Source organism: Cynocephalus volans, chromosome 6, assembly GCF_027409185.1.
Source record: "Cynocephalus volans isolate mCynVol1 chromosome 6, mCynVol1.pri, whole genome shotgun sequence".
NCBI lineage: Eukaryota > Metazoa > Chordata > Mammalia > Dermoptera > Cynocephalidae > Cynocephalus > Cynocephalus volans.
Window position 1 is genome coordinate 105,915,445 of NC_084465.1, and position 16,268 is coordinate 105,931,712.

At 38.5% G+C, this 16,268-nt stretch overlaps 1 protein-coding gene across 3 annotated transcripts in view; it reads right to left on the reverse strand.

The window, feature by feature from the left end:
• TXNDC11 (thioredoxin domain containing 11) overlaps positions 1–16,268 on the reverse strand; it is a 59,202-nt gene that overhangs the window by 27,267 nt on the left and 15,667 nt on the right. For 2 of the 3 annotated variants that reach the window (XM_063100389.1, XM_063100390.1), the window contains one exon: positions 8,103–8,196. In XM_063100389.1, the coding sequence (XP_062956459.1) occupies positions 8,103–8,196 (94 nt within the window). Of the gene's footprint in view, positions 1–8,102; positions 8,197–16,268 lie in introns of those variants that run through there. The other variant, XM_063100391.1, reaches the window with a different exon arrangement.

The following is a 16,268-nucleotide window of genomic DNA, read 5'->3' on the forward strand; positions in this document are numbered from 1 at the left end:
TTTTGTTTTTTTATGTACTCTCAGGGAAGGAGGACTTCACAAGCTAAACATATCCACTTAGAAACCCTCCTCCACCCACTTTCAGGCTGCTCTTACAGTCTAGCACAAGGGTCAGCTATATGAGGTCTCCGTACATGTGGTTCTCCCCGCTCCTGCCACCTGCCCCCAGCACCAAACAACCCTTTCAAAAATGGAAAAACCATTCTTAGCTCCCACACCTACAAAAACAGGCAAGGGCTATTACATTTTTAAGCTAAAATATCCCTTACAGGCAACCAGTGGAACCTGAAGGTCAATAAGAAGGGGTGACTGGGCCATGGTCACACCAGAACACTTGCCACTAAAATCACTTATTATCAGGAGAGTCGGTCCCTGCCTATGGGAACTTATTAGGAAGACACCACTCAAGTCCAAGGTAAAATCAGAAACTGATGAAAGTTGCTAGTAGGAGACATAGCCCATTAGTGCAACAGGAGTTCCAAGAAGGAAGAGGTGGTATTCAAATCTCCATTTGACATCCACTGTGTGCCAGACATCTTGCCAACAAGGCGATACTTACCAATCCACAGGACTTCAGATTGGGCTTGAAAAATGAAGAAGGTGGATATTATCCAGGGAAAGGCATTACATTTAAAGCATTATCGTGGGCAAGGCAGAAGGAGAGAATTACTGTACCATACCACCTTTCATCCCAGTACAGCACAGTGACCAGGGGGAAAATGGACTAGGGCTCGAGAGAGTGAGCTCTGCACCATGGGGCTGAGTTCCTATCCCAGCTCCTGCATTTACTGTGGGACTGTATTAGTTTCCTGTTGCTGCTGTAACAAATTACAGCAGACTTAGTGGTTTAAAACAACATAAATGTATTTTACAGTTCCAGAGGTTAGAAGTCCAAAATGAGTCTCACTGGGCTAAAATCAACACTGCCCTGTCAACAGGGCATATTCCTTCTGGAGGCTACAGGGGAGAATCCATGTTCTTGCTTTTCCAGCTTCTGGAAGTCACCCACATTCCTCGGCTTGTGGCCCCCGTTCCTCCATGTCATAAGCCAGCGATGGCCAGACAAGTCCTTCCCACATCACATCACTATGACATTGACTATTCTTTTGCCTCTCAATTCCACTTTTAAGAATCCTTTTGATGACACTGGGAGTGCCTTGATAATCCAGGATAATCTCCCTATCTCAAGGTCAGTTGATTAGCAGCCTAATTCCATTTGCAACTGTAATTCCTCCTTGCCATGTGACATAACATATTCATAGGTTCTAGTGACTGGGAAGTGGACCTTTTTGGGGAGCCCTTACTCTGCCCACCACATTGACCCTGAGTAAGTTAACATCCTCCTCAGAGCTTCAGTTTCACCTGTAAAACTGGGATAATCAATAGCTCCTACTTCAAAGGGTGGCAGTGAAGACTGGATCATCTAGGTAAAGCGCCTGGCTCAGTGAAGTGCTCAGTCAAGTATCAGTTTATCATGCTCAACTGTATATAACAGGTGGTCAAGTACAGACCAGAACTGGGTTTGTCTGCAAAGAATTGTTTGACTGGAAGCTTGTGACTTTATTACGTGATCCACAAGACTTTAGTGCTTTGGGTTCTTTGTGTAGGAGTCTTATCTCAACTTCCAAATACGGGAAAGAAAAAAAAAAAAAAAAAAGCTTAAAGAAATCTCACACACACACACACACACACACACAAGACATGACAACTTTTTAAAGGTAGAAAATATCACAAAACAATTAGAAAAAGATGATGCAATTTCTCAAATACATGGGCTGTAGGAATCCAAATGCCTATCTATGAATGAACACTACATCTGAGCTTCCTGAAGCCAAAGTAAAAGTGAACACAACTCTTTCTTTCTCCCCAGCCCCATCTATCTTCCCCTCTGTAGTTTCTCACACACTCACCTGGAGGTGGAGAGCCCTCTATTCTCCTGGAAAACCCTTCTCTGACCAGTCTTCCTGCCTCCAACCTTCAAGGAAGCCTGTCAGTGCAGTCTCATTGTGAGCAACCCTACCTGTAAGTCACACTAGCTGGTGGCTCCTGCTCATGGCAGAGTTTATTTGTCTTTATAGTAGCAGCTCATAGCAGATCCTCAAAGGTTTGATGAATTAAGAAATCATGCTTCTGAATCTAACCTCAAGTGCTGGGAGGTCATTTCTTGGCTTTAGTTCTCATCTAGAAACATTCACCAGGCTTACAAAATAACTCGTAAGGGGAATAAAAGCATCCCCCATAAAACGTGAGGATTTCCTTGATTAAAAAAAAGGCTACATGGTTAAAAAGTCAATTTTAGGTGTGGGGACAAAAAGTATGGAATTTCTAATGAAGTGTGTGTTACCCTGTACCCAGAGGGTCTCTAAATGCAGACAGAGAGTTAGAAAAAGGTCTCCCTCTATGAGTGAGTACAGTGACAACAAATGAGATTATTCAAGAAAACCAAGTGATCCTAGAACCTGTTCCATTCACAGAGGACTATTGAACACAATGCCTCGTCAAAAGACCCAAGAGTTAGACCCAGGAACCTGGGAAAATAAAGAAATCTTTGAGTCAACCTTGCTTGTCAGTCCCTTGTTTTTCCAATACCTTTAAAAACATAACATACGAGCTAAGAAAATCTTAGCCTTCAGACCCCTTGATGTTATATAAAATTTCACAATCTAACAGAAAAGTGCTCCAAAAAAGCTTTATTCATGAATAAGGATATGGAGAAAGGCACTATTTATATGTTCTGACTCAATTCTACAAGCAAATCACAGCAGCATCAGATGCCACCCGGTGGAGTAAAAGGACCCTACAGTGGAATCAGAAGTTCTTCCTCTAGGGCCGAGCCCGTGGCGCACTCGGGAGAGTGCAGCGCTGGGAGCGCGGCGACGCTCCCGCCGCGGGTTCGGATCCTATATAGGAAGGGCCGGTGCACTCACTGGCTGAGTGCCAGTCACGAAAAAGACAAAAAAAAAAAAAAAAGAAGTTCTTCCTCTAATAAATTCCTCGAAAAAAAAAAAAATCATTAGAACAGTATTCCCCAAAGGATGTTCCTTAGAAAAACTAATGCCACAGGTTCACCTCTCAATTAAGTTTAGGGAATTCCCAAAGGCTGGCAGAAGGGAGTGGAAGTATTACCTTTAGTTAATAGTTTAGGGGTATTTTCAGGGTGATATTTAGGTACCACATGAATTTCAATTTGATTCATCAGGATTCTAGTGTCAGAGGACGGTGAGAAGCCAGTGGAGAGAAAAAGGAAGAGGAATGGACGGGGGGTGGGGGGGCTCCACCCAGCCCTGTAGTAAGTGATTCACGTGCACTGGTCTACGGAATCTGGAGGGCCAGTGCTCGCTTTGGCAGCACATATACTGAAGGGCCAGACATGGGAAACAGTGGTGGTGGGAAGATATGCAAAACGACTTTCAAAATCCCACAACTAAATCTTTGTCAAGTATCCTCTATTAATCATTCACTCATCCTTTCTTCTACAACTATGGTCAAGCAGGGTGTTAGAGTTGTAGGAATGAGAAGACAAAACCCTGGCCTCAAGGCACTCAGTAAATATCATCTGAACAAATCAGCTCCTACTCTGGTGGGAAATAGACTCAGTCAATTCTACACTGAGAAAAACATGCAGTACAAACAGAAGCAGGGATGGGATGCTACAGGAAAGGAGAAGAGGAAGACTGGGTTTGCTGGTCAGTCAAGTGACATAATTTCTTGTGTAGATGCTTTTGCTAAAACAGACACAATCTTCATTCGAGGTGCTTTCAGCCAAGTGGTTTAGTTTCTATTAAAGGAACTATACACTTTAATACTTGACTTTATTCACATATTAAGTATTTCACATATGAACTGGCCTTATAAAACACGAATTTATCCTTACTGCCACCCTCTCCAAATTTAGATAGACAGACTCCAACACAGAATAGCTAAATTCTTTGTTCCAAGTTTACAGACCCTGTCAGGGGCATGAGCACCAGACACTGCTGGCTCCCAGACCACCCCCTTCCCTGTAGACCGCACTGAATTTTGCAGGTCAAATTAAACACAGAATCAAAATTTGCTGCAAATTTTCTCTTTCACAAAAGTTGCTGAATCATAGCTGAATATAATACCCTTTTATCAGAACACATTTTTATAACAAATAATTAAAAAATCATAAGATGAAAAGAAAATCAAGTAAGCAACTTAAAAATACAATCCCTCTACTAAATTTTCTTTAGGTAAAAGAATAAAGAAGGCCGTCTGCCAAGATCAAATGTGAAAAGATTCCAAGAGGAATAGGCTTTGCAATCTGGGAAAAGGAGAGAAATACAAGAGAGCTGGTTTCCTTCGGGCTCTTGAAATATACACAAAGACTGACAGCCTACAATTAATCATTCAGCACTCTGAAATGATTAAACATTAATGAGAGACATGTAACACCTACTATAAAAAATTAAAAGGTTTGAATAAATGAATAATCTCACTGTAATCCTAGAAAGGAAAGCTAAGTGTTATGAACATGTCAATTATCTTCAAGTCAATTTATACATTTAATATAATTCCAACCAAAAGCATGGATGGATACAAAAGAATATTCCTCAAAACACAAGAACTACAAGAAGTAAGAGTTCAGACTTTACCAAGTAATAACAACTTACAAAGCAAGAAATTAAATTACATTGACTCATTCAAAAATAGTATCTAGGCCAAGAGAAAACACAGAAATAGACCAACTGCATGAAAGAATATATAACACACAGAAATAGAACAAATGTATGAAAGAATAAATTCTGTGATAAAGCAGGCCTTGTCAAGATGAGAAAGGAAGCATGATCCTGTAAATGGCAGTAACTGAGTAGCCAATATAAAGCGGGAAAAAATCAATTGTGCTCTACATCTTAAGCCAAAGAAACCCAGGTAGCATGAAGTGCTAAGAATTATTAAATTTAAAAAAGAAGAAAGTAAACTAGTCATCAGATTTTCAGAAAAAAATAAATCAAGAAAAAGAACCAGAGGCTTAACTACATGAAAATAAAAATAATAATAAATAAAAAATGATAATAAAAGTAAAAAGACTAGGGAAATAATGGACAGAAAAATAACAAAGGGTTCTTGCCCATACCACCAAACAGGTGGGCCTACATCAACTGACAGGTCAGCACTAAGGCTGAGAGATCAACAGGTAAAGGACACAGGTAACTGAGATGAAAGAAAATGGTTATAACAACAAAAAGCAAGCAGTTAATATTACAGTGCTGAGGTGGTAAGCGAATTTTCCCTAATTTCCTTTATTATCACATGTGTAACTATCAAACATTAAATAACCACTTTTAAGGGAGTGGTAAAGCACCCCAGAACCAGGTCTTACAACACTGGCATCCTGGAAGGCAGGAATGAGCCCCCCTCTTAGCACACCCATAGCACCTAGTTATGATGCTGCGTACATGCACACACTCAAGTTATTTGTAGACTGATGGCCAGCTAGTTCAAGAAACAAATGCAGAACTCAGAGACTGTCCTGGCTATTTCTAAGGCAATTTTTAAAAAAATCATTAAGGCAATGGAAAGACATGTGCATTTTGTAAATGCTTATGACTTGTTGAACCAGGGTGTCTGCTTTCTACCACAATAGTCTAAACACTTCTTCAGTTCAGCTCTCTATAACCACATTAAGTGTGTCAAATATTTCTCAGGGCTCAATTTGTGTACAAAATCTAAACACAACACTGACCTAGAACTTACATTTGAAACTATACCATTAAAAAAAAAGCATGTATGTTTCTCTTCCCGCACATCTGCTGTTAATAATAAGGAAAATACCATTTGATACAGGGTAGTAGAAAAAAAAGCCCAAATGCCCAAGACAAGATTTATTTTAGGTAATCTTTCATAGTTCTACATATTATAGAACGTCATCATTCCAAATTTGTCTTTTTCTTCTAGAAACAGTTCACTAAGATTAAGTGGGAACTTAGCCACAATGGGGTGAACAGGGATTAATTAGAACTAATCTCAGCTCCTGCAAACCTGAATATGTGACAGGATTTTACAAGACCCAACTAGAATCACAAGATTGAGAAGAATGTAGAAAAGGTAAATCAGCCTGGCCAGTTAGCTCAGTTGGTTAGAGCAACGTGTTGATAATACCAACGTCCAGGGGTTTGATCCCTGAACCAGGCAGCCACCACCAAAAAAAAAAAAAAAGGAAAGAAAAGGTGAATGAGACTACATTTATTATGAGAAATTTCATTTGTCAAAATTAGTGATTTGACCAAAGAGGTTCATTTTGTACCTTTGAGTAATTTTTAACCATTTATCCCTCTTGACCTTATTTTATCCTTATTTTACTTATCTCTATTTTACCCTTCCTTTGCTTACAGAAAAGAAAGCAGAAAAAGGCTACTGTCTTGTATATGGAAGGGTTTTTCCAAAAGGAAACACCATTTTAGAAACTTCTGAATAAAAAAAATTGAGTGATTTATTTCTCACGAGCATGGCATAGCACAACACAACACAAGCTAACCAAATAACAAAATATCCTTCCACGATCTTGAACTATTCTCTTCAGCTCAGCAACTTGAATGCTACCATCGTTTTAGTGAATGACTCTAGGTTACCCTTTTTAAAATAATCTTCAGTTAAGGTCTTCTTTGCAGGGCTTTATTTAATTTTCCATGAAGAGCTCTGAATGTCTACTTCTTAAGCTTGTTTAAGTTGACAGTATTTTATTTTCAAAGGTCGATCTTTAATTCACTAAGTCTTCTTAGTCACGTGAAGCTGTGCAGCTCAAAGTCTTACAAGTGAACAAAAGCTATATGACAGCTTGATTCCCCCCCAGTGTGTACCAGACAAAAAATATGAACGCAGTAGATTATCTACGCATAAGATCTTAAGACAATGTATATATTAAAATGGCCAGCCGTATAACTACCTGATGTATTAATGGTATACCCCCCCCCCAAAAAAAAAAAAAAAGAAAGAAAATGTGAAGCAACCTAATATCCAGTTACATATTTTCAGATGTTCTACTGGGGGAAGATGATATGGCCATTAATCTCATCACTCACTTGGCAAATACTGATTGAGCCCCAGGTATGTGCCAAATGCTAGAGAAAGAACACTATAGTGAAGACACATGGTCCCCGCCCTCAGAAATCTCATAGCCTGAGTAAGAAAACAGACATTAAACAAATTATAACTACATAATACATAAACGCAAACTGTGTTAAGTGCTGTAAAAGAAACAACAGGGCACCCAATTTAATTCTGGGGAGGGGTCAGTTATTTAACTGTAGAAGTGTTGTTTGAGCTGGACCATGAAGGATGCAATGAACAGGAGTCTGACAGTGGTGAGCAGCACCCCAGGGGTTAGGGAGGTAGGGCACATTCTGGGCAGAAGGACTAGCACATGCAAAGGCTGTAGTACAAGGAAGAAGGGTTGAGAGTGGACACGAGCTCAGTGTCCACTGGTCTAGTGCAGGTGTGGGTGAAGGGGCCTGGACCAGAGAGGTAACAAAGACGTAGACAAGTGAGCAGACGAAGATGTACCTAACTGAGAACTGACAGGTCTTGGAAGTCATGAAAGAGAGAGCACAGAGCAACATGGAAAAATGGGTAGGATATGACGTTTAACTTAAAAAGCAGGACTCCAAATAATATATGCTTCAACTAAGTTAAAAAAATATAGATTTGAGAAGAGTGAAACTGGCAGTAGACTTATGCTATAATATGACATGACTTTTATACTTGTAAAAATACTTCTCAAAGGAAAGGTACTGCTAAATTATGGTATATCTAACTGAGAAATTACATAACCACTAAAAACTCTGACCAAAACTTGTAACTGTACACACAAAAAAGATTATGATATAATAAATTTAAAGGTGCAAAATACATAATTCCAGACACAATATGATCAAGCTATATTTTTAAAAAGAGACTGTGTGAAGTAGTACGGTACTTTCTGTTTGCTAATCATTAAACGATGTAATTATTTACTAAAAATAAATTGAGAAAAGGAATCAAGCAAATTAGAAAATATAATCATAATGATAAAATATGCAAAAGATATCAAAATAAATACATTTCTGTTAAAGCACCAATGTGTAAATATGAATTATTTTTACCTTTCTTTAATGAATGTAATGCTGACGTGAAGAAGGTCAAGTAACCAGGAGGTTGGGGTGAGCTACTGAACTCAAAGTACCCGAGTACTCCAGGCTGCAAAACAAGAGCAGAATCAGGTGACTGAGGCACTGTCTATATTTTAAGACAAGAAAGATGTAACATTATAATTTGACAATTAATGCATCTTGTTCCATTTCCCTTTTTTAAAAAAAACGTAAACACATGAGAAGGTTGCAGGTTGGGGTTGAACTTCCCCTCCATTTAGGCAACAAACCAAGTAAGGGATGGAGTTGCAGCAGCTTGGACAGGACTGCACGGTGGTTATGCAGGAGCATTCAAAGCTGAGTCTTCCTTCTCCCTCCCTGAGGAGGTCTTTCCAACCTCTGTTGACAGCACAATTCTCCCAGGCACCTGGCTCAAAACCTCACCATCAAGTTCAGGTGCTCACTGGTTTTTGTTGAACAACTCCAGGCAAGCTGTATCAATAATTTCTTTGTAACCTTTCTCAGGCTTCTTCTGCAACCACTCCCTCTTACTTGCTCCAAACATACCTTCACACTTCACAAGGGTTAAATGTGGACTGGCTTCACCTGTGATCAAGCCCCTTCAGGGACTGCTTTTTCTCCCCAAACTGAGAACCCAGCATTCCACAGTCGCAACCCTCCTCTCTCATTGGGTCAGTGTGCAGAGGGCCCATCTCCTGTCCTCTTGCTCCTTCACCCCCACAAACTCAGTCCCATCTGCTCATTCCATCTCTCTAAGCTTAGCACAGAATGCCCCCTCATTCTGCCAAACCAATTAACTGTCCCCTACCAGATACATTCTGCCTTCCTGCTCACAGTAATTTCTTCCTTCTTTGAAGGCCCTGTGATACTCATTCTAACCAGCTTTGTTCTGTGACAATCGTATTATCTTAAAAGCCAAATCGTAAGGTCCCTGAGTTTCGAAAGACTGCTGGGCTTGGAGGCAGAAGATTTAAGCTCAAGTCCGAGCTCTAGTGGCAGAATAAATAACCTTAGGTGAAGCCTTGGTTTCATGACCTAAACATGACCTAATAATACATGACAATTCTTCATGTATTACCTCATGGGGTAAAGAGAGAGCCTGATGAACTATAAAGCACTAGGCAAATGGAAAGAACACTTCTTTCTAGCCCTAAAGCACTTAGCACCATGCTCTTGATAAGTAACTGTGGAAGCTGATTTGGTCATTGGGACAAAATCAGACTAAAAGTCAAGATGAAAATTTAATCTGTTGGTAAAGTTTAAAATCAGCATGTTGTATAAAATAGAAAATTTCTGATCTGCAGCGGAACATCTCTCGCTAATATAAACCACTTGCTTATTCTAAGATTCAGCTTTATATAAATCAATTGGTTCTCATTCTTATAGAAACTAAGATGGAATGTTTAGTCCTAACATCTAAAAAATCCAGCAGATAAACAACCTCTCAAACAATTGAGGAAATGAGAAAGGAAAGTTACTGAAAACAGGATTTTCTTTTGTCTTACTCCTTCAAAATGTTTTTAACAAGCAAACTGACAATTGGGAGCCGGCCCATGGCTCACTCAGGAGAGTGTGGTGCTGATAACACCAAGGCCATGGGTTCGGATCCCATATAGGGATGGCCGGTTAGCTCACTGGGTGAGCGTGGTGCTGACAACACCAAGTCAAGGGTTAAGATCCCCTTACCAGTCATCTTTAAAAAAAAAAAAAAAATACCTGACAATTGGCTTCGAGTTATATAGTATTTGGGTTCTTAAAAGTTTCAAACCATATTCTGGTGGTGTAATAAGCTTTCCTACTAAGAACAAAGGAAGACAAAATATTCAGAAATTCTAGTCACTTAGTTAATAATGAACACAAGATAACAAAAATGGAAACTAATTGAAAGAAACAGACTCATTTAAGTTTCTTTAAATCCTGACCAATCTCCCAAATCAAAATCAAATGGAATAAATTCATTCTAAATACTAATAAATTTTCTATGGGTAGAAACATAATAAGGTGAATTTTAGCTCTCTTTCCACATTATCTTTGGTGGCTTCACAGAAGTGAATATGTGGTCAAAAACATGTATATATCTACATGCATGTATGCAACTGCATATGTGTATACATACACATATGCACACATGTATGCACATTAATGAAAATAAAATAAATATGAATTCTGAGTTTCCAAAGGAAATCCCAGTTAAAACTGTTTTTACTTTTCATTGCCAAAGAAACGAAGATCACGATTAAACAAATATATGAAATGACGTTATATAAACTGTAAAATATTAAAACACAAGAAACAGGCAAAGTATATTTTAAGTGCTATTTGAAATATATTCATAAAACTGTGACAGTCTGTACTGAATTTTGAAAATTGGCATGTATGAGAACATAACATGAATACGTCAAAATAACAAAAAAGAGGAAATAAAATGAAGTGATAATTATCTCTTTATTTCTACTGCAAATTATCACTTAAAAGTTACTAAACCAGCTCTGGTTATGTTTTAGGTAAAACAAATTTTGCAATAATTTCCCCAAAGTTTCAATGTGTCCCCAACAGAAACTGCATCATTACTTAAGAAATTATCAAAAATTAGCTACACATTATTTCAGTTTCTTCCACAGTTCTTGCTTAAATCTGAAAGAGAAGGAGTTTGTGGACAAAACACATGCACATACATATACACTGACCTTTCTAGGTCTAGGTCCCTTGTTTGCTCAGATGCAAATAAACCCATAGGCTCAATCAAAGCAGACAACTCTAACCCTGTCTATCTGTGCTTAATGCCTTTGGAGGCCCTCTTCCAGATGAGCTGGCCTGCACATGAGCCACCCTCACATTGGGTACCTGATGTCAGGTTTCACGCTATGCCTCCACATTCTGATGCTTCCCTCTGTGCCAAGACCACTCAACTCCAGGTCCCAGCCTCAGTGTTTCTATTAGCCCTCTCCCAGATGCTTAAACAGATACCAGGTGAACAGTCACAGGAGCTCAACTGCCAGTGCTCCTCTTTCCTTCACTTGTCTAACCAAACAAAAGTTTCATCAGGGGCCAGCTGGTCAGCTCAGTTGTTTAGAGCATGGTGTTTTAACACCAAGGTCAAGGGTTCAGATCCCTGTACTGGCCAGCCACCAGAAAAAAAAAAAAGGTTTTATCAGGATGCACAACGGTGGCAAGACAGGTCTATGACCTCATCTCCCACCACTCTCCCCTCTCCTCCAGCCCCACCAGTCCTGTTCCTTCCTCAGGGCCTTTGCACTTACTGTTCCCACCTCCTGGAGCACTTTCTCCAACCTCCTCAGGGTTGGGTCACATCACATATGCTTCACTTTATTTAGGTTTTTGCTCAAATCTCATTTCCTCAGAGATGCTGTCCCTGTATTCTAAAACAGCTACACCCTTCCTCCTGCCCTCAACTCTATCATATCACCCTTCCTATTTTTCTTCATAGCACTTATCTGAAATTATGTTGTGTATTACTTTCCTAGGGTTGCCATAACAAATTACCACAAACTGGGTGGCTTAAAACAACAGAAATTGATTCTTGCATAGTTCTGGTGGTTAGAAGTCCACAGTCAAGGTGACAGCAAGGCATGCTTTCTCTGAAAGCTCTAGGGAAAATCCTTCCTTGCTCTTCCACCTTCTGGTTGCTCCTGATGCTCCTTAGCTTGAGGCTGCATCACTTCAATCTCTGTCTCAGTCTTCACAGGGCCTTCTCTGTGTTTCTGTGTCCTCTCTGCTTCTCATCAAAATACCAGTCACTGGATTTAGACCCACCCTAAATCCAGGATGATTTCAACTAGAGACCCTTACCTAATTACATCTGCAAAGACCATATTCCCAAATAACATTACATTCTGAAGTTCCATACAGACAAGAGTTTGGGTAAGACACTACTCAACCCAGCACACCTTGTTTACTTGTTTTCCTGTTTGTTGTCTATCTCCATGTTGTAACCCCATGAAACAGACAGTCTCCCTTGTTCATCACTACATGTCTCCAGCTCAGAGTGTGCCTAGCACAGAGGAGGCACACAAGGAACATTCATTAGTGAATGAATGGAGATAAAAAGATAAATAAGACAAAGCTCCTCCACTAGCCTTACAATGTAGAAAAAGACAAGACACTATGAGTGCCAGATTGAAACTTGACCCAGTTTGTGTGTTTTTCATTCCATTCCACAATGTACACTATATTTAGTACCTGTATAATGAGGAGTTGAAAATAGGCTATTTATATGAGGCCAGCATATCCTCATCAGCATAAAATATTTCCTTCCTAAGTGGGTACCATTTGCGGTATAGCATAAATTCCAGCAAACAGTGCACACACCCTCTAGTGGCCATGGGAATAGCTGCCTTGCTTTGTGTGCTTTTACTCAACGGCACTTGAAATATTTCTGCACTAATGTCAACTCACACCTAGAAAATGTAAGGATGTAATGTAGAAAACATATTCACAGTGCTATAAAACTATGAACTGACAGAAATGGTGTCTATTTGCTCAAAATTCAAAGTATAATTTTACTTATAAACAATACGATAGTACCAGGTGCCAGGCATTCTAGGTTTTTCTAGAAAATTCCAAAATGCTCAGGTGTTTTGTCACCTGGCAATTTAACTAATTCCCTTCTTCCCCCATAAAAGATTGCCAAGCCTTTTCCCATTTCACTTTTTAAACAATTTGGTTTACCAAACTGCTAAGAATAAATAAATGGATGTATCTCAAATAAGTGCTCTCAAATGGATAAATTATAGAATTCAAAAAAAATTTTTGAAAAACATTTTGGCTGCAGATACAAGATAAGAGTTCTAAATAATACTACTGTTGGCAACTGGTGGGTAGATTATAAGGTAGAAATCAAATGATTCTGTCAAGTGCTTTAAAAACAAAATTTTTTTAAAAGCATTATTGATGTAGAAGCTACCGATACCTAAGACAAATGATGCCTGAAAAATACTTAAATTACAAGAGCCACAGAACTAGTGACTTATAAAATTACATTATCATTACTCAATCCTATTCCCTCTAATTAACTTAATGTCCACCAAAATAAAAATAACACTGGGCTCTGTTTGACTGTGTTGTCCACAGTAATAAGGTACATTTTCCTGTGCATATCTTAAATAGGCAGAAAGAACACTCAAGGAAGAGGGATTCTACAGTTGGAGTAACTGAAGGAAGTAGAATTTCTTGACACAGTTTGCAACGAGATGACTTAGAGCTCAATCTCCCTTTGTAGGATCCCCTGGCAAGTTCGCGTCAATTTTTAGCTACATTTATTACTATACGATAAGTATCATTTTGGTGCTTATCCGGGAAGAAAATTCTAGACACTACTCTGCCTCAATATTGTGATTATCACACATAGAATACTCCCAGTTTTGCAGAATAAATGTTAATGACCCAATTAATAACAGGAAATGGCAAAACTGCTGCTTTAACAAGAAGAGCCATGGACCTGTCCTTTACTGTTATTCTCAGAAGAGTTTGTAAAAATAAAGGAAAATAGTTACAGCCAAATTCAGAAGCCACCACCTTTAAAAACTTTCTATCATGAGGGCCAGCCCGTGGCTCACTTGGGAGAGTGTGGTGCTGACAACAAGTCAGGGGTTAAGATCCCCTTACCGGTCATCTTTTAAAAAAAATAAAATAAAATAAAATGTTTCTATCATGAAAGAAAAAGGTTCAAAAACGATATAAAATAGTTAAATATTCAAAGTTTTAACCTCTATATAGATACTGAAACTTCAATTCAGAAACCTTAAAACATTTCTCTGAGAAAGGAACATGGTACACAAGAAGGAATTTGAGAGCCAGGAGACCTGGGCTATCAGCTATCTAGTCCCCACTTAGGTAAATCACAGCCTCTCTGTACCTTAGCCTCTTAATCTGCTCAAAGGATCTACGATTCTCATCTACCTCACATGGCTATTGGGAAGATTAGAAGTCAAAGCACTTGAAAACTGAAGGGAATTTACCAATGCATAGTTTACTTATTATTTCACTGCTACTAATGACTGAAGTATTTCAAAATTTACAGAGTTGAGTACTTATTTTCACCCTTTAATGTCTGTCTGTGATGTTTAGGTAAATTAAAGGCAAAACTGTTTTCCTGGAAATTGCCTCTGGACTCAGAGTCACATTTCACAAACATACAGCTATGGTTAATGATCAGCAATCTGATTTGGTTGGGTTTGAATTATCTAAATCAAATAAAATACTTTCTGTTGGTTAGAAACTTCTACTCTTCTAGGTAAACTGATAATCAAACCATCTGAAATAGGCTTTTGAAAGGATTTAACTGTAGGACTTATAAAATTCAAACTAAGATGTAGATGCTCCCTGACTTAAGATGAGGTTACGTCCTGATAAACCCATTGTGAGTTGAAAATATCAGAAGTTGAAAATGCATTTAATCTACCTAATCTACCGACCATCATTGCTTAGCCTAGCCTTCCTTAAACATGCTCAGAATACTTAACGTTAGCCTACAGTTGGTCAAAATCATGTAACACAAAACTTATTTTACAAAAAGTGTTGAATATGTCATGTAATTTATTGTAAACTGTACTGAAAGTGAAAACAGAATGATTGTATTGGTACTCAAAGTATGGTTTCTACTGAATGCATATGACTTTTGCAGCATCATAAAGTTGAAAAATCAAGTCTGTATAATTAGAGCATTCCTTTTTATAACTATAGAATAAGCATAGATGAACAGAGTTCAGTATACATATGATAAAAGTTTATGTCAATAAAGAAAATTGCTTATCTCAGGTATCATCACTTCTCAAGTAATAAATGTTAACTGTCTAATTATATGATGGTCCAAACTGCTCACAAATATCCAGATTAGAGACAAGCTTACAATCAATCAATACGGTTTTTTTTACATGAGGGGATAATTATCAGATGCACACCTATAAAATGTCACAAACATATCTGCAGACAAACGTAAGTCAAGCAAAAAACAATCACTCGTCAGCTCAGCTGGACAGACTGTGGTGCTGGTAACACCAAGATCCAGGGTTCGATCTCTTTACTGGCCAGCTGCCAAAAAAAAAAAACAACTCTGCCATTATAACAAACCTCAGAAGTGCCACAAAAACATTAATAATTATCTCAAACTAATTTTGGTACATTTAAATACTCAACATTGAAATCCATATTTATAAAATGTATAAATTAGGAGACAAGGCTCTAAAACAAGTATCTTTCATAGTAAAATTTCTTTAAATTTGCAAACTCCTTAACATATTTTAAATACATGGCTTTGTTTTTTGGAGAAAAGAAATAATTCGAGTAAAAAGTTGAGTATCAGGAACAGCTCTATTGATGACATTCTAATACTGGCTTTAATCCTCCACATATAACATTCCAGAATTCTCTAGTCAAGGCACTGTTTAATTTTCATATTCTCTGTACTGCTACCACTATAAGCAGATGATAAACTCCCAACTATTAAATTGTGGCCTTCTGAGTGCCACGTGAAAAAAGATATGTTTGTACTAACATATGTGATACATCATCTTAAGGCCTTAATTGGGGAAACTGAATCATTTAGAGCAGTGGTTCTTAACTGGGGCAATTTTGTCCCCTAAGGGGGACAATGTCTGGAGATATTTTTGGTTGTCAAGAACTGGGAGAGGGGATGCTGTTGGCATCTAGTGGGTGGAGGACAACGTAAACACCCTGCAAAGCACAGGATGATCCCCCACAACACAGAATTATCTGACCCCAAATGTCAACTGTGCCAAGGTTAAGAAAGTCTAATTTTGTAAAATATCCAAAAGTATATTGTGCTCTATATTGGGACCTCCAAAAATTCTTTTAACTACCCTGTTCATTCAGCTGTCAAAACCATGACAGTGGTTTCATTTCTGGATCTAGAATTTTGTCTGTGTTATCTTACAGTGTGTGTGTATGTCACAAGATAAATGGTTTGGCAAATGCTATGCTGGTCTTTACTCCCTAGTTCTTTCACAATTAATCAAGTATTATCTCTTGCTCAACCAGACAATTTCATCTCAGTGAGAAGCCCAGCAAAAGATGATATTAACCTGATAAAAGCTAGTCAGAGCTTTTGGGAGGAAGCCATTTTAAAGGCTGACAGAAGCAATCTAGGGTCCCATCTTGGTGGCACTCTTTCGGTTCCTGTTT